We start from the raw sequence: 22,503 nt of genomic DNA on the forward strand, positions 1-22,503 counted from the left end.
TCAGTCTATGGTCTTGATGTGCATCACTGCTCAGTAGGATATGCCACTGCTGTAATTCCTCAATAAAAGCAGTCAAATCCCATTCATTCCCCGTCAACTGTACCCTGACTACTACGTCTTTCTGCATGGCATGATACGCTACTGCACTTTACTTTCTGTTTCATCACATAAAAAGCACACCGCTTTTTACATTATATGGTGAACTCTGCCACTGGATGTAAATCATGCACTGCAGAATCTCTATGGTTACTGGGTGGCATAATGTGTCATGTATTCAAGTGATAGCTTTGGCTGCTTCTAAAGTACAGTACATGCAACAATGATGCCACTATTGCCAAAACTGTATGTGAAGAAAAAAAAGAAGACAAGGACTGTGATCCATGGATGTCTATTCTCAGTCTATTACTCAATGGATCTCAAACGTCACAGTATTCCCGCTTCTGTTCATTGTCATTCACAATGTGCAAGGTATAAAAACACTGAACAAACACGCAGCATGTCAATGGCAGAAAATACTGACATGTCCTGCAATAACAATACTTTTATTCCTCTCATTCCTGATCATGATTTGTGCATCTATAGACCTCTAAGAGTCCCAGTACTTAGCACTAAAAATGCATTAAATCCTCCAGTCCACCCTTACTAGCCCTGTGTCCTAAATCTTGTGACAAAACGCCAAGGGAGAAAGTCCTTTGTTTGCTTAAAACAGCATTTGTGCCCAGAAAGTGCCACCTCATCAAACAAGGGGACACTGATCAAAGTCATCTCACCTTGTGGAAAGCTGGCCAAGTCAAACTAATTCCTGGAGCTCTTCCTCGGCAGTTTGTTCATGGGCTTAGATATGCCAGGCTGAGCCAAAAAAAAAAAAAAAAAAAGTCATTCGGGAAAACGTCGCCAAATTCCTGTCACTGTTTCACAGGAGCAAACAATACCACACAAACAGAGAGATGACCTTAGGGATACAGATGTAGGGAGATAGCTTTCCTAAAGCTCTGTATTTCTGAATATTTCAGCTCAAAGATTCACAACCAAATCGTAGCGTGATGACTCCTTTTCATGCTACATTCACATTTCAGTAAAATTACAGCGCGTACTGTTAAACAGTAACCAAATAACTACTCCAGTCTGAGAAAACAGTGCTCTGCACATGCTTCATGCTCAGATACTCTCTCTCCTGTTTCGCCCACTTCCTCCCCTGTTGTAAGCTCTGCAATCACATCTCCTGTGTGCTGCTCCTTTGATGGCGCCAGCAGGTGGAAACCCACCGGGATGCTGAGTGTGCACTGCAGTGTACACACAAACCGCTGCTGGATTGATCAGAGCACAGGGTTGAGTTGAATCCCTGGGTTGGGTAGTGATGGCAGGGGAACTCATAACAAACAGCCTGCCAAACCACCGGGGAATGGGGGCATCGCTGAAAACATGGAAGTCATGGCAAACAGCTGGACAGAGGGGAGAACTGCAGCTACTGCAATAGTAACACGTGGAAAATGTATACAGTAGAGCAGAAGTGTGGACTGCAATATATCCTGTGTTGTCTATAGGTAAGTGTATAGCTTTTAAAACATCTTGCCAAAAGACTATAGTTGAATATTAGCCTGATGGCTAACACTTGAACACTTACAAAAATGTTGTGTTGTCCTTATAAATAAAATAAATGAAATGAAAATTAAATATGCAGGCAGTCTTGAGCTGACTGTATCATACATATGGACATGTCAGTTTGAGGATAGGTTCGCCATTTTATGGCTGTAAAAAGATATTATAGTCAAAATATACCTCAATATATATACTGTATATATAGCATTTTTGCAACACTTGAAGTTATTATTATTATCATTATCATTATTGATTATTATTATTATTATTATTTATTATTATTATTATTATTAATTTATTTATTAAAAAGGGACCATGCACATTTTAAAACAGAAATGTTACATTTTGATACACAGCGCCAGATTACAGTTTAGAGCTAATTCACATCTGTAGTCCCTCTGCAGGTCAAAACAAAAATACAGCACAACGGCATAATAATAAAATGTTGCACAAGAAAAAAAACAACAAACAACACACAAGACAAACACACACAAGACAAACACACACGATATAAAGGCAGTGCAGCATAAAACTACACAAAAAGCACACCACACACAAAACACAGAATAAATAAATGTTACACACAATAGCGCATCACAAGTCAGTGGTTATCAAATTAAAAACAAGCTAAGTCATAAAGTCCAGAGTTCAAGGTCAGTGACTACAGAGCAGAGCAGCTTTTAACCGATGTTTCAAGGTGGTTTTAAAGTACTTTAAAGTACAACCCTCAATGTCCAACATAAATACTCCAGAGGGACAGAGTGACCTTTTTTACTCACGGTGTCCAGTACAGTACAAACCAATACAGATATGTAGGCAGAGATGTTAAGCTATCAAATAAGGGGGTAACAGATACTGTAGGGTTTACTGGGTAAATCTATCATTACTGGGTATATATAACATACTGGGCTATGACTGAGTCATTTGGGAGGAAGTCCTTAGCAGCGACCTGGGTTCAATGCCAAAAAAAAACGTTTTAGACTACAGCCCAAATATTATAAGAAGTAACAACAGAGAACAATATGAGAACATTTGTTTTGATTTTGCTTACTAAATCATGGAAGAACAAACAAAAGTAACTGCAGTTTGCTGTCCAAAGAGTACATTAACCATATACAAAAGCATTCTGATTCACAACTTGTGGTTTTTCTATTTATTTTTATTTTCTGAGTTGAAAAGAGGCCATAGTTATTTAATATATATATATTAAGGAACAATGTTTTTTGTTGGTAATAAATCTTAGTAGAAATGTGAAGACACCCCCTCGCACTTGTCATTGTCATTGTTCATGACTTTCTGAAATTTTACAAAGATGATGTGATAAAAAAAGAGAAAGATGTCAATATTGTGATATGAAAAAATATTGTCATAGGAATGTGATTGCTTTCAGTGAATCAGCAAAAAGGCAGAACGTTAATGATCCATCACGGGAAAGACAACGTTTCATTGATCACCCTCAAAGCACTTTTGCGAAAGACTTCTCCAAGCCTTGAGCTAATTAAAGCTACAAGAAAGAAGAAAACATTTTATCTAAAAATACACCTGTCAACCTTTCCATCTTCTCACAGCTTTTAAGGCCAGCTGCGAAAAAGAAACAGACATTCAAATACTAGATGACATTCTAGAGGAAAGGCTCGAACACAGACGCAAATGCTCAAACAAGACCACAATGACACTGTCTTATACAATTTAAAATACTGAATAGACTAAATAGTAAAATCAAAAATGCATATAACAAAATGTATCACCCATGTGTGCTGAACGTCATCACACATGGCTTTGTATTATGCCCCAAGGTTTGGTTCAATATCCTCAACATCATCTCAGAAATTATTACAGTCCACTAGAACCTTAATTTAAATATTATTGGTGTTTTTAAATCAGTAACAGGAGACTCACCACAGCCCAACAACAATTACTCTCTTACTGCCTCATCACAGCAAATGAACGACTGCTTTTGTTATGGAAAGAAACCCAAGTTCCTACTTCCAAAAGGTGGCTACGAGATTTTAAAAAATGGTAGGATTCATGGTAAGATATGAGCAAACTCCCAAAGTATAGTATGATTTAGTATGATATCGCACCTTGCTCATAGAGTTCCTAAGTTACAGCCTATACTTATTCACTGTTTCATTGTAATTAATGAGTTAATGGGTGGGACAAGGGCAGTGGGGAGGGAAACAGAAGAGGTTTGGAAAGATAAGGAAGACTAAAAGGAAAGATAAGGGTAGAAAATTATCGCTGCTAGAGTCCCTTATCTGAGTTATGCTCCTTAGATGTTAAATATATCTTTTATTGGGTATAAGAATATGGATTTTATCTTTATCCATTTTTATTTAATTTAGCTATTCATTTATTTAATTTGGAAACATTGCTGTTTTTTTTTATTTTGCTTAAATTTTGATGCTATACCAATCTCAAAATACAGTCCGATAACTACTAAATACTATTTGTTTTATTTATATGAATGTTCATGAATATAATCTTGAAACAAGACAACACAATATATATATCTATATATATATCTATATATATATATATATATATATATATATATATATATATATATATATATATATATATATATATATATATATAAAATCTTCTTTGGCTCATTGGATCAATAAAAAACATTTGGAATATAAATATACACCTCACATATCAACCTAAATCACAAATAAGAACTACAACTGCTCATTTTTTACCCTAAATGAGACCCAATTATGTCATAAACCCAAATTTATGCTGACATGTGGTGGGAGATCGTCACTGGAGCATAGCGAGTAATGAACTGAAGCAGAGAAAAATACAAAACTTCCTTGTTAATAGTGTGAATGAGTGAGCTGGTGCATGACGCTTCTGTGAAAATAAATTTTTCATAACTTTGGCCTCTCCAGCCATTAAGAAAATAAAATGATGATCACATGACTTTCGGGTAATGTATTCAAACTCACGTTTTAAAAGATAAATCTCACTGGCTTTGGCTTTTTTTAAAGTGCAACATTGTCCTGTGCAGGTCTCAGCAAATTACTTTACAAGGCTGTTTTCTTACACTGTTCTTGTTGTGCCAAATACCATTTCTACAAGGTTAGAGTAAAATGCTAAAATAAAACTTTCTTCCTGACCCCTATGTCTCTGTCTGAGTGAAGGTGAAGGGCAGTTAATAAAAGGAAAGAGCCCGAGGAAGATACTGCTTGGAAAAATATCCAACATCCATTGTATTGAACAGAAACAATAAATGTCCTTGTGACAGAATTAAGAGCATTTTTCACTCTAAATCTGGTTCAGTGCTAAAACGGATGCATGTTAAAGTCTCCTTTTCCACCACATTTTCTTGTTCTCTTATTCTGCATTCATCTCAACTGACCAGCTTTTCCTCACTTTAGAACTGTAACAAGCCTCATGTTGCAATATGTCAAATTGATTTCTGAATGGTGTCATCGTGGCCTTCCATTTGGTGCCATAGTTGACTCTACAATTCAGTTGGCAGCAGCAGAGGAAGAGGAAGAAGAAAATGTCATTGTCAAAGCTCAGCTTGAGACTTTCCATTACTGGCTGTAAAAGAAAGCCTCAGGTTCTGCCTTTCACCTCTGATTGATATTTGGTGTTGACTGGGGTATGAGAGTATGGCAGAGGTGGGACATGACAAATGACGAGACAAGAGCTGAGGCAGAACAAGGAGGTGATATAAAAGAGGGTATCATAAATCTTGAAATACTAACACTATAATAACCAATATACCTTGGCATTTTAGATTTTGTTTTGCATTCTCCTGCAGTTTTCTTTGTTGATTTTGTGGGTTTTTTGTTACATGTGCATGGGATGTCCTCCTCTATTTACAGACCCTGATCCAGTCATTAATTTAGGGAAATAAGCAGCAGCGTACATTTAAAAAAAAAGATTGCAACTGAACAAAAAGCTATCCATCATGCTTTAAGAGCTCTTCACTGAGCTTAAAGAGCATTTCATATCATGGCCAGCTTCCTCCTCACAGGGAATCTGCATGACGACAGTATGACGTTCTTCCTCACTTTTCTTTTTTTCATCCAGGTTCACCATTTATGGAGTGCAGTGCAGATTAAGTACATACAGTACATAAAGATATTTTATTCACACATACTATTCGCAAGCTCAAGAAAGATCTGCCAGACTGAAGGATGCCTCCATTCACCAACAGAACAAATAAAGGACAGAGATCAAGCAGATCAAGCTGCATAAAAAATCCTTAATAAAAACAAAATAAATTGAAATTTAAGATGTCTGTCACACAACTGCATTTAGATTATTTGCCTTTTCTTTTGGGGTTGAAAAAAATAATCTTGAAGTAAACATAATCTTTTTTTTTTTGTACCAACATTGAATGAAATGACTGTGTATGTGAGAGGGGTGACCACGGTACCGACTGCTCCGGAAGATGTTCAGGGTGTAAAGTTCAAAATTTCATGCCATGCTGTGATTGCTGTCATGTATATTTCTTACAGATAACTTCCACAAATGCAAGTCAACAACAACAGATATCTCAGATATAAAAACGTTTAAGTTTGCAAAGTGAACCATGCCTTGCTATAATGAATAACTCTCACTCTTAAAGATTCAGCTGAAATGCACCATCGCCCACAGCAGGAGGCGATGAGTTCAACTCACAGAAGTCAGTTCTCTGCTACAGTGACAAAATATCAAAGGTAATGATATAAAAAAAGATGAAAAAATGACTAAACCTCAGCAAGCACCTGCTGATTGAACAATGTAATAAATTCACAAGAAAAAAAAGGGATTACTCTCTAAATCCACTCAGTGCATCGTCTTCTCTTTTCCACCAGCACCTTGGCCAGATTAATTATCTTCCATCAATTAAAGGAGCAATTATATTCCAACCTCCTTCATATGCTAATGAGTCAACTCGGGGTTGGGAGAGGAAATCTGTAATGGCCAACAAATGGTGCTGGCAGGAGATATACCTTGCAGAATTAGAGAGGCAGTCGTGTCATATTGAGCTGAAGTGGTAAACTGTTTATTAGGATTAACAAGGACATAGCGGCCCTGTTAACATTTCAGTGTTCACCAAATGAGTTCATACTGTGTATGGTTTAATTCTGAACACATATTTAGAGTCTAGTGTTCTTGTGCCAAAAGCTGTCTGTGTTCCTCTCACTGCCACCACCAAAACAAATGCCACATTTACTTTTACTCAGCAAAACCAGCATCATTTAGCTGCTCCTTGAGAACAATGGACTGAAGTATAAAAAATCAATATGTTTCACCTTCAGCAGCGTTCATCATGGTGACAGGATTGCATATATTATAGGTAATGACATCCAAGATGTGCCACGCCACAATGCAAAAAAAAAACAAAAAAAAAACAATGGTTCCAATATTCAGAGGAAAGCAAACAAAAGTTTAACCCAAAGCCTCTGATACTGATATTAGAGGGACTTTGAGGAACTGGATGTGTAATTAAAAAAATGACTTTGCAAATATGGTAGTGTGTGTTTTGATGATTTCAGTTTTTAGCTTGCTATCATGGCATGATGAGGCAGCCTATGAGGTAGCCTCACCGCTGTAAAGACTAGTTCACACGCAAAGAAAGTAAAGTAGAATAGAAAGTAGCACTAACCCTGAGAGACCCAGCAGATGATCATGGCTGACATCACTATCTTTAAGAGGATTTGGCACACTCACTTTTTAAAGTTAGCACAAAGGTAGTAAATGTAAAGCTAGATAACCTAATGGATCCACTGGCACAAATGATGTCAAGCTAGTTGGTAAAGGGGTTAGCTTGGCTTCACGTGGAAACAACTGGCCCTGTCGTTTTCAAAGTGGGTCTCTTGAACTCTCACCTCAAGATATCTGAATGAAAACTGGTCTCATTGGTACCCACAAGTTTCCCTTGTTTTTCTAAGTCCATGCGTTTTTTTGGCAAAACCATCTGTTTTTTTCCCATGCAGTATACATGTGTTACTTTGACTTGTTCTAAAATAGTGCATTTAAATATTTCTGCATACTGTATTCACTAAAATGTCTTGGAATTGCCTTAAATGAGACTCAGTGAGCTGACTTTTGATCATGTGTGATAATGTTAGTCCTTATAGCAGTCATTTCATTGTAGTCAGAGACCATTTTTCGGAAACTTGACAGCACTGTATCAAATGACCTAGAGTGGCCTCTGGTACAATCACATCCACATGAAATTTTACAACCACAAACTAGAGATGTCGGGCCTTCAGAGGAAAGATGGCTTTCACAGGTATATTGACAATAAGGATGTTGCTCAGTAGTTTCCAGAGCAGAAGTGCTCACCATCCAATCGCAGAAAAATGCTTTTCTTACAGAAACGTCAAAAGGTATTGATGCCAAATCACAGGATAGATTTTTCTATCATGTTCCTCAAGGACTTGGCATTTTAATGTAGTATTTTGAGAGATTTGACCATTTTTGTCCAGTCTCCAGTGGTCAAAAATGCTTAAATTTAGCAACAAATCAGTGTTACAAATTGTATTAATCCAAAAATTGCTGCAACATCTTATGAGACATATTTGAGCATGGCCATATTGTTCTACAGCCTTATCTCCAATCTCAAAACTTTCAAAGTTTGATAAAGTCCTGGAACTAAACAAAATGTTTATTGTGGCATGTCAAACACCAAAGACATGGGATTAGTAGTCGGGCCAAACCACCAACCCAAAGTGTTTTTATATGACAACCTGGGAATGAGACTCAATGATCAGGTATATTTTTCCAGAATTGGATCCTGCCTCTTTAGAATGAATGCTATGAACTTGTACTGCACTTATTTTATTCCTTTTCTACATTTGCAGAAAAATAGCCTCTAGCTTGCAAATGCAAAGCTGAAAACATATCAAGGGAAAGGCTCCCATCATTCAAGAACAGTGGTTGAGCTGAGGAAGCAAAATAGTTCCTTCCATTTCCAAAGACTCAAATAGCTGTACAATAATATCCAATAGTACACAAGACACTTATATAGAATGGTGCTATGTGGCAAGAAACCATTGTTAACTTTAGAGAAACTGGTTTTCAATGTGCTACACTGAAAGACTGTTGAAACGAGTGCTGCCACAAGTCACAAAACTAACATAATATGAGATCTGTCTATTCAACACACTCTTCAAGGACTCAACAATATCAGGTGAATGCATCAGTCAGTTTAAGGAGGAGGGCAGATACATTTTAAGAGGAGAAATATTTTCATGATTGTTTTCAAACTCTCAGGCCGTTCCCCTCCTCAACCAAACACACCTCACTGCGTGCTGGTTCAGAATAAGAAAAGCAGGTTAACAGCATCAGTCCCAGCTCATTAGCTACACTGACAGTCTATTTTACACACCAAAGTTGCTGCTCCCCTGTATATCTATTTCATCACTGCTCCTTTATTCTGCCGTGTCTAATCTAAGACATCAAACGGTGCACCTTACAAAGAAGTCATAAAACCACAAAATTTATTTAAAAATGAATGTCGCTTCCAATTACCCAGCGAGGGAGCTCATTATGATTTTAGTGGTGCTCATTATAATCACATGGAATCTGACCTTTTGTCCCATTGCACTGCTGTGAGAGGGTCTGTTGGCTGTTGATAAAGAAGGGAGTGACAGGGATATTGATGGTGAATTGGAGTTATCTGTGGGAGGTTGATGATCATTTTATATAAAGGTTCACATATACTTTTTCCTGATGAAAGAGAAAGTGGTGGTATGCAGATGAAAAGGTCAGATCTGAGCTACCAGATCTTTAAGTGGATTACCTGAAGCAGTCCATTCCACTGCAGAAATGTAATAACATGTAACATAACGTGTTGCCATCTGGTTCTGCCTTTTTTTCTACAACATATTCTTACCCCAAACTTGTCAAATATCGACATCAGTGGCCCTACAAGTCAAATGATGTGCCCCTTTGAGGTGTCAATTTTGTATGGTCAGGATTTAACATATGTCACTAATGTAATTTGCTTATAAGTGGAGCATACTACATTAACTACGTAACTCTTGACCTTTGGTGTTACAGAAGAAACAGCGGTCCCCAGGGTAAAAATCTGGTGTTTGTTTGACCCGTTCACCTCCTCTCCCATTCGCTCTTTGTGATATTTTATGCTCTTTATACTACAGTAGCTGCTTGTTGCGTCAAAAAGTGCCCCCAAATGTACATAACGTACCGCTGCCAAAGGCAAAATTCTCCATGTTGGGCAAAAACTGGGACACAACACACAGCAGTGCAGTGAAATATCTGAGAGATTAAATAAGATTATAGATAAAAAGGATTATCACACAAACTAGAAATTATATGCATAACAGAAAATTAGGAACAATATCAGCCCTACTTTTTACGTGCCCCATGACTTACCAAACAGCACAGAAAAATTTTATTGTCTATCTTGATAGCATACATAAACTCACAAAATGTGTAACGTTTAGGATATGAGAAGCCCCTGGTTAAGGGTTGTTCATTTTCTACAAAAAAGCTAATGTCGCAGTTTGTAGGGCATTTGTATTTTTCTTTTTAGTTCTATTGTGATTCCATGTTTTGACTCTTCTTCACACTGGCCTTGATGGGTATATAATGGGGATAAATGGCTGACAATTTCCTTATCAGTTGAACCCTAGAATGCTTGTTATAATGATTAATTGTGAAAATTAGACAAACTTGAGTGTTTTGTAGACACAAGTAATGAGTATTACAACAAGTAGAGGACACTGAAATCAGTGGATCAATCAAAATCAGTTCCATGTTTTGAGGGAAAATGGAAATTGTGGCTACTGACAGAGTTTTGCATCGCTGATTTGTGATGACGAGCATGAAAGTTTTAAGTGTTTAGGGCTGACGGCTGGTTCAACCCAGTTCATGAAATCTTCTACATCTGCAGGTCTAAACACCATGCACAGGAGTTCTTTCCATGAACAAAATCCCCGTCCTTATAGGACGCGACGTGTTTCATGTGCACCAGAGCAGGAACAGCAGACAGAAATAGAAAGCAGATCAAAAGAATCGGGTAGTTAGCATGATCAGTACAGCCACTGTGGCTGCACAAAAGAAAACACCACGTACAAAAATTCAAAACTTCTTCAATCGCAGACAGGAAATAAATAAATAAATAAATCCAAAACTCAGAGGAAAGCAATTCTGCCTAAAAGGAAAGCAACCAAGCCAAAAGCAGAGTGAATGCTGGCAATGCTCTCCAAAGATAAAAAGCACTCCAAGTTCAGAAAGAACAATGAGAACTTCTATAACACTTTGTATTACACAATATACTTTGGTACCTCCAGGCAAAATTGCATCTTATAACCTTACAGTAAAAGTCAGTTTTGGGTGAGGGTGTTTATTTGCATCCTAAAGGGTACATTTAAGAATACCAATACTACAGTGCAACTATGTAACCTATGGGACTAGAACTAAAGGCCTCTTTGGTGTTATATTTAAGATCCATTTTCTCTACAATTTTAAAGTAAAATCAAAAGCAATCACTACTTTTTCTTTCACACAACTTCATCTAAAACCAAACCATCAGATAAACCTGATGTATATCCATCCACCCTTTTTCTATACTGTTTAAAGGTTGTGACGGTGGAAGAGGCAGGGCACATCCTGGACAGGTTGCTGCTCTATCAAAAGGTTGAAAAGAGGCACATTCACACCTACAGGCAGATGGGATGTGGGAGTAAACCCAGACGAGCACAGGTGGAAGAGTATATTTTTCTCTAAAAATCATAAATGCCATGGCCAAATCAACAATCATCTTTGCCACCTGTTTTGAAATGCTGAATGTCTCCAAAGTAGATAGAGAGATTAAGACTATTCCCGCAGGATGACATTTTGAGGCTGGTGAGAAAATGATTTATGACTTTGCTTGCCCCTCGCTGGAGTCTGTCTTTGTATCTTTAAGGGGACTATAAAGCGTAATCAAGTAGCAGCTAACAGCAAACACTTTGTCTGACCCTCACACCCACAATGTGCAGTGGCAGCTGCACTGACATGTAACAGCCCCTCTATCCATCCGAACTCTCCTCATTTCTCTCTGTTTTGTTTGAGTCTGCGTCATCCAGTGTTTGTTGGGATTCTTGCAGGCATAAGCCAGCACAGCAGAAGTGAGCTCAGCCAAATGAGTCACAGGGAGAAGATGCTGTTGTTGTGTGGGATTGTCCAAAGCACAGGAGGACTTTTACTCAAAAGAAGAAGAGATCCGACACTTTATAATTGAGCACATCTGTATTAAAGGAACATTTAAACCTAGCTGTGGTAAGATTGGCCCTGTTTTAATTATTATTTCTTTGACTATTCATAACGTTAAAAGCTCGGAAGAGGAAATTTTGCCAAATAAATAAAGCATTTCAACTAACACCATTCAAGTACATATTGTTGACAGACTTTAAGAAGCATTTTGACATCACTTAGGATAAAATCTAAAACCAATCTCAATCTAATCAAAGAGAAAAAGTGCATTTAATTAAGTTGTAAATTTTGGGTTCTCCCCGCCACCGTGCGTGATATCTCAACCCTGTCTGTGGCTGTGTCAGTGGCAAGCAATCTGTCACCCACTTTAGTTCCAGGCTTAAATATTTCAACAGCCTTAAGAAAAAGTGCTGAGGTGGCTCTGTGTGAATTTCACTACTTAGCAATTAAAGCAGCCCAGAAGTCACACAGACAGTGAGGCTATTGACTGCAACACTTTGGCAAAAAGGTGCAGGGATCAGCTCTAAAAAGCTTTTTTTTTTTACTACAACCTGGAGACACTTTTTTTGCCAGATCACAGCATAAAAAACACAATCTGTAGAAAACAATCACTAGACACCACGCACAATGGTATGAGCAACAATGAGGGGATTTTTTTGTGGATTTGTGTTGAATTCATTATAAATATATTTGCAATAAGGCTATCGGGGTATAGTTACTGACATTCCTTTTTGCTCTTGCAAGCACTGCAGCAATCCAGGCTCTCAGTAAATGCCAGTGTTTTAACATCTCAACAAAAGTAAGCAGAGTTGACTGGGCAATCAAAGGATTTGTAGCACTGAGGACATTTCTCCTTACCTGTGACGGATAGCTCAGTAGTCCTCCGCACCACAAAGTTCCCAAACTTTAATTCGCAGGTGTAATTCCCAATGTCATCTTCCCGTACTTCCTTGATGGAAAGAGTGTCCCTCCTCCTCTCTATGGTTTGTCTCCACTGCTTTGGCCTGCATTCCTTTATGCAAAACACAAGAACAAGACCGTGGGGATACAGGATGTTAGAATAAGTAAACACACCATAACACTGTTGGCTTTCAAGTGTAACTAATGTTTGAAATCAGCGGGAAACACGCTTTGACTTCACGAGACCTCATACTTTGTCTTTTAGCATATTGGATGGAAACAGTGGAAGTCCACAGACAGATCTTTGTGACTAAACATGCTGTCATGAAGAAATATGGCTTTTCAAACAGTTATGGTGGAAAATAATGTGTATAAATACACAGACCTTTGTAAATTATTTTGGCTTTCAGACCTTAGTTTGGTGCATTTTTGCCCAGACACTTACACTGTTTTAATCACTGATTTCTGGAAGTGATTGGATGTGCTTTTATTATTCTGAGGGTGGACTAATGTACTGATTGGATCACACCAGCTACTTTTAAATCCATTACAAAGTTTATGTGGAAATTCCTAGTAACGTCCTACTGATTTCAAAGTAACGATTTTACAAATCTGGCTGCACTGTTGACACTTAGAGATGTCTTAACTAGTGAAGACTTAAATGAATATTTCACCCCCAAAAATATTTTTTGTTTTCATATCATATTCACCCTATGTTTTGCTGAATTCTTGAAGAAAACTTTGCTTTACACGCATGCCTCCACGGTGAATGAAGAATCCAGTAATGAGAATTTCTTTACGAGTTGTGGTATTTATAACACACTATGACTGGATAACTGAGACTTGGATTATTTTGCACAAGATGTATGAGAGTTTGTAAATTAGGTTTTTATGCTGTTGTTAAACACGCACCCCTATGACTTCAATTCATCAAGACATTTCTTGGTTTTTGGATTCCTCATTCACCATGGAGGCATGCAAGAAAAGCAAAGTTTCATCTGAAATTGAATGCAACATCAGGTGAGTAATTGATGCACAACCGATAAATTGGGGTTAAAGTATTCCTTTAAGTAATATGTAAATCAGTTGCTAGGAAACATTTAGTGCAACCCAATCAAAAGCAATCAACTATGTAAACATTAAGTTATTTTAGCATCATTAGCTGCTCAACAACTTCCAAAAAAGTTGGTGGCGATCATGACCACCACTGTCGCCCATTAGAGTGATCTGTCATAACAATGTCGAGACAGATTTTGGGCCACAGAAAGCCTGCAGCAAAGGAAACTGGGGCACTGTGGGTTTGGTTTCGAACTGTCGTCCAAGCGAGGCCTCCCAGAATTCAATCAGCCCCCACTGACAAAGCGAAAGCCAATAACTGGAGGGTGCAGAGCCCACAGTCATTATCTGCTATTTTAATTTGATTCAGTGGGTAACTGGAGAAGCCTTGTGGCCACCTAATCCAACACACTTTAACATTTGATGAATAGGCCCTCAAGCTTCGCCTAACAGCTCTATCAAAGTGGCACGCCGGACACAGGAGGTCTGACTGGGTCAGTTACACTGTGGGCGTCATAACTCTCTGTGAGGAGGAAGAGAAAGTGAAAGCGTGCATGCATACTTTACATAGATTTATTTTAGTTTGTTATATATTTATTTTCTTGATGCTCTGAGTTGTGGAAGTCAGAGAGAAGCTGGTATTTAAACCTAATTGGATCTGAATTTAGCTGACCTGAACCAGGTTATTCTTCAGATAAATAAAAGAACTTCCTGTGAAGTAGCGTTTACATTTGAACTGAAAGGCTCCGTTTCTAATAATGTGCATGATGGGTTTCAGGTGATAGACACAACCCTTTGTTTAGACAACATCTTGCACTCCTGCATTTAAAAGGAAATGAAATCAGTGGGGATTATCCGTGCAAACAGCAAATAAAAGGGTGAGTATTACCTTGTACCACACAATTTCAGGCTCCACTCCCGGCTGTAGATAGTCCTCTATGCCCCGGCAGATGATGTCTTTACTTTTGCTCAGCTCTGCCTTCTCAAAGAACCTCATCTTGGAGTTGTAGCAGAAGTCTGTGTCATTCTCCGCCACTGTGAGAGACATGGACACCTTCATGCAGTATGTGGAGTTCCTGAAAAAACACAAAGTTAATGAATCAGTCAGAGAAAGAAATTAGTTCATATTGACACTTTTGCCATATGCAGCAAACAAAAGCTGCCAGCAGTCCATCTCTGGCTCTACATAAACTCAGAGTCGGCACTATCGCAATCTCCACGAGGCTCATTCATTAGATTCCATGTGAATCACTAAATGTAGCAGAGGGAGAGGGAAAGAAACCTTCCCGTGGAAAGTAATTAATCACAATCTGCATTTTTATTTCAAGGGAAAACTCTTTTTAAGCTGCATGTTGAATCATCATCACCGATATGACCCTTAATCTGGACAATTACAGATTCTTAAAATGTTTTCTCATCCATTCAAGTATGAATACCACTGATGCATGATGAGTCTACGTCTCTAAACTATTCATGAAACTGTGTGTGTATGCGTATCAAGTGCACACGTGTGTGTATGAGGGGCAGGGACATGGGTGGTAACATGGAATGACAGCTCTGAATGTCAACAGCACTTGAAGATTGATTGAGCCTTTTGTTTTCACATGTTAAGCAGATACAGTGCGAGCTAGCAGAAAATTACTTGCTACAATTGATGTACTGTAACTGCTCAGGTCATATACATAAAGAAGAGAATTTATAATGCAAGGGAGAGAGGGCGTAAAATGCAAGATTACTTGTAATGTTTGAAGACTACATGCTTGCCTGGGCTCACAGATACTGGTGAGTATTCATCCACGGTGGAATAAACATTTCATTTTACTGCTTGGCATTGCAGTGTACCTTCAGTGATTTGTGTTGCCCCTCTTGTGGGAACGCTTGTCTTTAAATACTAAACCGATCTGGGCTGAGTGTTCTCATGTGTACAAGCAGAGCCGTGTAGGGATCCTGATCAGATCTCCTGCCCAGGAGAGTGATTCTTCACAGCCACATGAGAGGCAAAGATACAGCTGCTAAGCATTTACAGCTATCCTGTTTGGGTCATTAATGGGACAGCGATTTTGAGATTGGATCTGCTGCTTGAGTAATTCTTAACTGAACATGGTAATCAATGAACACATTGATTCACTGTGAAAGTTGTGCTATTTGAAGGAGGGGAACAGAAGCAAAGGTCCTTGATGATCAATGAATTCAATATGAGCACCTTTTCTTTGCTCAAAGTGGCTAATAAGACTGTCACAATTGACAAGTACTCCAGCCTGACTGCAGCAAATCCCTCCTGGTTAAAAGACCAAACAAATTGGCAGTGTTTAGGAAAATCTCATTGCTAATTTTCCAACTAAAGCTGGTTACACAAATTGAGCTGAACCAACAAACAATTACAAACATGTTAAATCCTTACATAATTGTGCAGCATTAGCTGCCTCGTGGATTAGTACAACACACACTGGTCTTAGCTACAGTGTCGGCAAACAATCCCTCGCCCTTCGAACTGGCCAGTGCGCCGCGCTCTGCTTACAGTGAGTGTGTCATTTTTCGTGAAGCCCGGATGCAAATGTGACATGATGTGGAGATTATCCCAGACAACTTCTACCAGATGGACACCTGTGCAAATGAGATCCCATGGGTGCGCTCTCTTCCCTGTTAAATATTCTGGGCACCGCTGATAAACTCGCCCGCTGTAAGAGAGAGAGAGAGAGAGAGAGAGAGAGGGAATTGTGTCATCTGCTCCGCATGAGTGATCGATGGTGTGGGCCAACACTTTGTCCTACGATGTCTTTCCAACATTTCACATCCATCACGATGCCTTTTGAGCCATAAGAGCCAGGTGATCTCTTGACTATTCACTCAGCAGGTATAATATTCATGAAGCTTATCCAAAGACCTAAGCAGGGAAATGATCCTACTGCTGCACACTCCTGAGACTTAACCGGATGGTGCATACTGAGGCTTCAACACTCGTGGAACCCTCTGCAGATACACTGATAACAAGCGAGGTGATACCATGGCATTAATGGGCGACTGTGTCTGTCAAATGTGTCAAACTGAAGGGGCTGTGCAATGTCGTGGCAATGATAGATAGCATCCTGCATACATCAGCGCAGAGAAGTGTCAGGCTGACAGCTACTGTACACAGCTGGAGGGCAGGCAGAGGACTTGAGCTGCAATATGCGACAAATGCAGTGAAATTATGTGCAATGGTCAGTTAGGAGTTAAGCAACCTGCTGAGAGGATTATGAGTGGCACACTGTGGAGGAACACTGCAGACTCTTCGCACTGCAAGATGCTCATGGGATCTGGTTAAAGTCATGGGTTAATTTAAAGATTTTTGTATGAAGCCATTTCCAGGGTTAGAGCCCTCCTAACCAAAACCATCCACTATATTTATTTTTTATTCTATTGGTTGTCAATGAATCTAGCACACCCGATGATGAAACCAGATGGAGCCTGCCCTTTAACTCAGCAACTGTTCACTCCGATATTAAATAATAGGCACCAGAATTGATTTGAAATTCTCCAGAGAATCCATGGCACCTGTGGGGAAATTAATGAACTAACTTAATGAATCTCTTAATTAAAATAACTCCTCTCTAATAGAAATTGTATGATGAAATAATTGCTGATTACTCATTAGACCTTACTTTCAACTGACAATAACGCTCTCGGAGAATTGTCTAAGGGCAAAGCGTAAAGGGTTACCTCGGTGTAATGTCATTTCACCACAGTGGAATAAACCCACCACAGACATTAAAGGGAAAGTTACTTTAAAATCAAAAGTACATATTTTTCTTCTTACCTGTAGTACAAATTATCGGTTTAGAGTATTTTGGTGTGAGTTGTCGAGTGTTGACTGATTTGTCTGAGGAAGAGCATTTTTTAGCTTGAAACGTCACTTATTTTTGCAGAATAAAATCTTTTAAGGGGAGCTCCCTGGTGTGCGGACCTCTATTTCTTCACATTTTGGTTTGGATCCAGCACTCACAGGATGTGCATGTCTTTTTGAATCTCTGTTGCCGAGTGTTGGAGACATCGGCTTTGGAGATGTCTATTTTACTATTTACAATTCTAATTTCTTTCTACTGAACTACACCCACCATCCTCACCTATTATCACTACACTAGCTAATGTTATTGTTCAGACAAGGACACCATTATGTTTAAATTTTAATCTGTCAAGAGTTGGAGTGTCTCTTCCGTGACTAGATGCATACTTCCTCCTGCACAATGATACGCTTGGTGGGTGTAATTCAGTAGAAAAAAATAGTTCCTATGTGAAACTGCTCACAACAAGATCGGCAGATAATCTTGAGTAACAGGGTCATGGTTTCTGGAAAGAGACACTGCTGTTGAGTTTTTCAAAGATTTTTTTAGTACTTTAATCAACATAAGCTAAGATATCTCCAACACTCTGCAACTCACATCGAAACTATTAAGATTAATAAACAACATGACAGGTAAGAAGAAAAATATGTACTTTTGGTTTTGGGGTGAGCTGTCCCTTTAACCATATACAGATTTAATATAGCATGTTGACATATGCTGTACAGTAACAGGGTCTTGACTCATTAAGGACACAATTTCAATAGGGATGACTGAGGTTTATCTTAATTCAGATGTCAGCCAATATAAATCATTCTGTAATAAAATAGCATAGGAATGTTACAGACATTTAATTCTAAATGGCTTTGATGCTCAAAATAAAACCTATATGTCAGCCTATTTTGAGAAGATTGTCATCATTAAAATGGCAGCATCCCAAATGTCTCATCAGCTTAAATGGATTCTATATCAAACCAGGCACGTCCTCCATTACTGCAGCTTTTTAAAAACGTCACAGAGAGATTCTTACTGTAATCAGGGCATCGGGTTCAGTAATATTGCTAACATGTGCCAAATCAATACCGTGTCCCTCAGCAGTGCATTGGATGTGGATATATTTATGTGTATGTGTCTACAGTAAACATCTTAGTAGTAAAAGCACCTACGTGTAGGCTAAATTTTCAAGGCCACGTTAAACTGGGTTACAATTAGAGACAGGAGGCCTTACCGATGTTTTTCGTATTCTGGTTGAATAATGTATTGATCGGAGTGAAAAGTAAGCATAAGTAGTGTGGGTAGAAATAGAATCTTTGAAGGACATTTTCACTCGTAATTTAAATACAACCTTTCTGATGGGATGTACCAGACAGGTCTGGCTACACTGCTGTTGGTACATGCTATAGTCAAGCGCATCTACAGATATTCCCTTATTTAGTGTTTGAAAATGGTGCTAGAGGACGATATCTAACTTTGTTTTTTTCTCAGGTCATAGTTTTGGGATTTTCTTTTCATTTGTCCATCATTATATGTGACCAGATCTATCTAAGTTTTAGAGAGTGTATTATTTCTGTAGAGGGCACAAAGAGTCTGAAACTGCTGGAGCTGTCTATTGTTCTCCTCCACCAGGCATCACTTTGATTAAGTGTACAGCAAAAGCTAAAGGGAATCAGAACAGCAAGCATATGAGGGAAATCACCTGTCCATCTTGTCTCGCATCATCATATACCTGAGACTGGATCTGAATGTCAACCAACCCGATGTCAGGATGTAAAAACAGCCCAGATCTTTCCTGAGAGCGCGCCCATGCTGCAGTTAATGCAGCCTGGCATGATTGGATGTGCAGCATCACTTTAGAGACAGATGTAGCAGACAGATGTCGTGATGGCTTTAGACAGACAGGAAAAGGTCTGGTCAACATCAAACAGTGGCTGAGACCAAGACAGGTCCCATTTCAAACTGGCAAATGACTAAGAAAGGTCTGAGAGGTAAGGAAAGTATTGATATTGAGCAAGAGACTGAGATTGGACCCAAGTATTGCAGGTCTATCACGCAGACTCTGCCCTCTACTGGACTCTATGGGTAATACTCTCCTCCAATCAAGAGCCTGGATTCGCTCACTGAAACGCGCAAAAACATAGTCTGCAAATAAGGAAATACCTATCTGAATGCAGACAGGCCCCATTAGACACACTGAACAGTTGTCTGTGTGCTTCGGGGATGGACAGTTCATTCATACAGTTTTATCTCTTGGACATGCCAGGCTCCCTTTCAGGGTCGGTGCTCACTAGAACGAAACAGGACGGCTGAAAAGGGTTGTGCCTGTGTTAGTTGTGTTGCAGCTGATCCCCCTCTGGGTATGATACACCAACATGTTCCCATGCTTCTTGATGATCTGGGAAATGTTGTGTGCAGGGAAATGTTGTGTGCTTGTCTTTTTCCTGCAAGGTTAGGCTATGGCTGTGACTGGTTCAGTTGCATGCCACCTGGGTTTGGAAGAGACCCCTTCTTCTCCTTGGTGGCAGCCGAGGTTATAAAGTAGTAGGCCAGCAGCAGTGACTAATCTTAAGAATTTCAGGATCAGTGTGGCTGGGTCGATGTTATGTCATGACATGGCATTCATTCATGAGGCACCACCCACTGTACCCACTGAGCCTAGTAACGGGTAGAGGCTGTGTGAGATGTAACAAGGTTACCCTATCTTAACCCTGGCTCTACTTGCACAGGCGGAGCAGGCCCAGAGGAAAACCATTCAGCATCGTTTCCAATTTTTCCCAGTGGCAAATTGTGGTGTGCAGTAAAAACAAAGCCCCTGCAGGCCAAAAACCATTTTTCCCACATGCTACCATTGTAATAGAGAACTGATGACAGAACACCTTGGACTGCACAACAGGTCAAGTACCATTATTTCTATTAAGAATTTTTGATCCATGAAGATTTTATATCTGTAAAACTTTCCTTAAGCCATAAGAAGTGACTTAAAAATCTGTGATGTCATCACAATGTAAATGAGCCAAGCAGGAATTTGTAGGCGGGGCCAGCTGGAGAAACACTGCTGTGCATATTCAGATGACCACATACCGTGGAAATAAGCCCCAAAGCTAGAAACTTTTTTGGTATAAACGCCAGGCAAGTAATTTCAATGGACTGAATAGATGCCATCTTGGGATTGGGCATCTAGTTATTATTATAGATCTGTAAGGCAGAGTCCTCTATATAGTCACCGCGTTGCCCCCATGCCACTCGCTGAATAGAAAAAAAGACAGCAGACTGTGGTGTGTTACCTTAGATACTGTGTGATTTGCACAGATTCAGGCGAGCATGTTCGGATTGGCTGGGTAGGTTTGCGCTAATTTCAATGGGCAAATTTATGCTCGTAATTGGATAAGATTATTACCATAGTCTAGTCGAGGGCTCCACCTGTGCGAAGACAACTACGGTTACAATACCGTAAACTTTGTTATACACAGTGCACGTGCATTACGTCAGCACCCAGTAGTCTTGCACTACCTTCCCTGTCAACACCACGCCAAGATTAACCTACACCAAGCTAGGGCCGGCCCAGTTATCCTAAATCAGTATTTTATGGTCCCTGTGTTATTTATGGCCAGAGCGAAGGTCATAGTGAGCATTGGGAAGACTGGGGCTCCTACCTGTAGCGCCCGCTCATAACTCACCTGTCAACTCTAGCACCAAGCCCGGGATGATTAAGCACCCCGGCTCCCAAAATCTGACTGCGGGCCAACTTGCTCCTACTTAGCCTCTGTCTGAGAGTGTGGCACTTGTCTGCTGTGGTGGAACAACCAACTCCTGCCTCAATTATAATCCATCCATTCTCTCCCTCATTCTCCCCCTCCCTTGTGCCTATGGTTTGTCTCTGTCCCTGCTTCCACCCGCCCAGTCGCCCCTTCTCTCTGTCTTGTAGTACACAATTTCTCAGGGAGGAACACTCACCTCTGCAGATAATTTAGTTTTGCCACGCTGTGAAAAACAGATGCTTGCACCAGTCTGCAAACTTGTATCCACACATAGGAGCATGCACAAACACAAAACAAAGATAGACATGCAGTATCTCTGCACTGTGCAATATGTAAGCCACATAAATACAAAAAGAATAACTTCAATACAAGCTTACAGTATTTGCAAAACGGAGTCAAGCAGTGAAAATGTCATACTTAAATAATAATGTCTATTTTTGGTTTCTGAGGTGTGATCACTTGAGAAGATTAACTTGAAGATGAAGGCAGTTACATTTATACTATAGAGATTTATTAATAAACTCTTACAGATAAAACGAGTGTCTCTTTAGAATTTGGTAGAGCTGTAGAGCTGAAGTAATAAAAATCTCACTCGGCCCGTTTGTTAAAGCAGTCGCAGCTTCAGCCATGCCCCCCTAACCGAATTTCCACCAACATGGAACAGATTCTGTCCCAGTTTCTGCACCTAATTTTAAACCGTTTAGAGCATTTCACCCAAATATTAAACCGTTTGGAGCCAGAAAAGTTGTTTCCCAGCTGGAATAAAACAAATACCAGCCTTTCCATGACCTAAAGTGCAAACCATGAAAACATCAGTGGGCGTGTCATATTCCACAGGTTTGAAAGAGAGAATGCCTGCAGTGGACTCAAAACTAGAGGAAATAGGCTGGATCTCTAGATAGCACCAAGGTTCTAGGAATCCTAAATGAAACAGGTTCAAGAACCAGAGCTAATTTGGTGGAAAAGGGAAGTGTCTCTACCTTGACGTGTCATTTCAATCTTTACATCCTTTTTTTGGATTAAGACATTAAGTCACAACTTAGGAGGCAGACTAACAAATAGTTTTTATTGCAGCAAACACGTTTTCAAACCAGATGGTGAGGAAAGGACCGTGTCAGTTCCTCAAAGATCTGCTAGTCTATTTTTCACAAAAATGGATGCCTATCTATGTGACTTAAATGTAATGGTAACACATGAGA

The 22,503-nt window shown here is 39.4% G+C and overlaps 1 protein-coding gene across 1 annotated transcript in view; it reads right to left on the reverse strand.

Annotated features, from left to right (window-relative positions):
• The window catches only part of LOC121963031 (interleukin-1 receptor accessory protein-like 1), a 262,076-nt gene that overhangs the window by 142,991 nt on the left and 96,582 nt on the right, over positions 1–22,503 (reverse strand). The window contains exons 3-4 of the mRNA XM_042513395.1: positions 14,621–14,807; positions 12,634–12,787 (exon numbers count right to left, since the gene is read on the reverse strand). Coding sequence (XP_042369329.1) covers positions 12,634–12,787; positions 14,621–14,807 — 341 coding nt within the window. The remainder of the gene's footprint in view (positions 1–12,633; positions 12,788–14,620; positions 14,808–22,503) is intronic.

Source organism: Plectropomus leopardus, chromosome 24, assembly GCF_008729295.1.
Source record: "Plectropomus leopardus isolate mb chromosome 24, YSFRI_Pleo_2.0, whole genome shotgun sequence".
In the NCBI taxonomy this organism is placed as follows: domain Eukaryota; kingdom Metazoa; phylum Chordata; class Actinopteri; order Perciformes; family Serranidae; genus Plectropomus; species Plectropomus leopardus.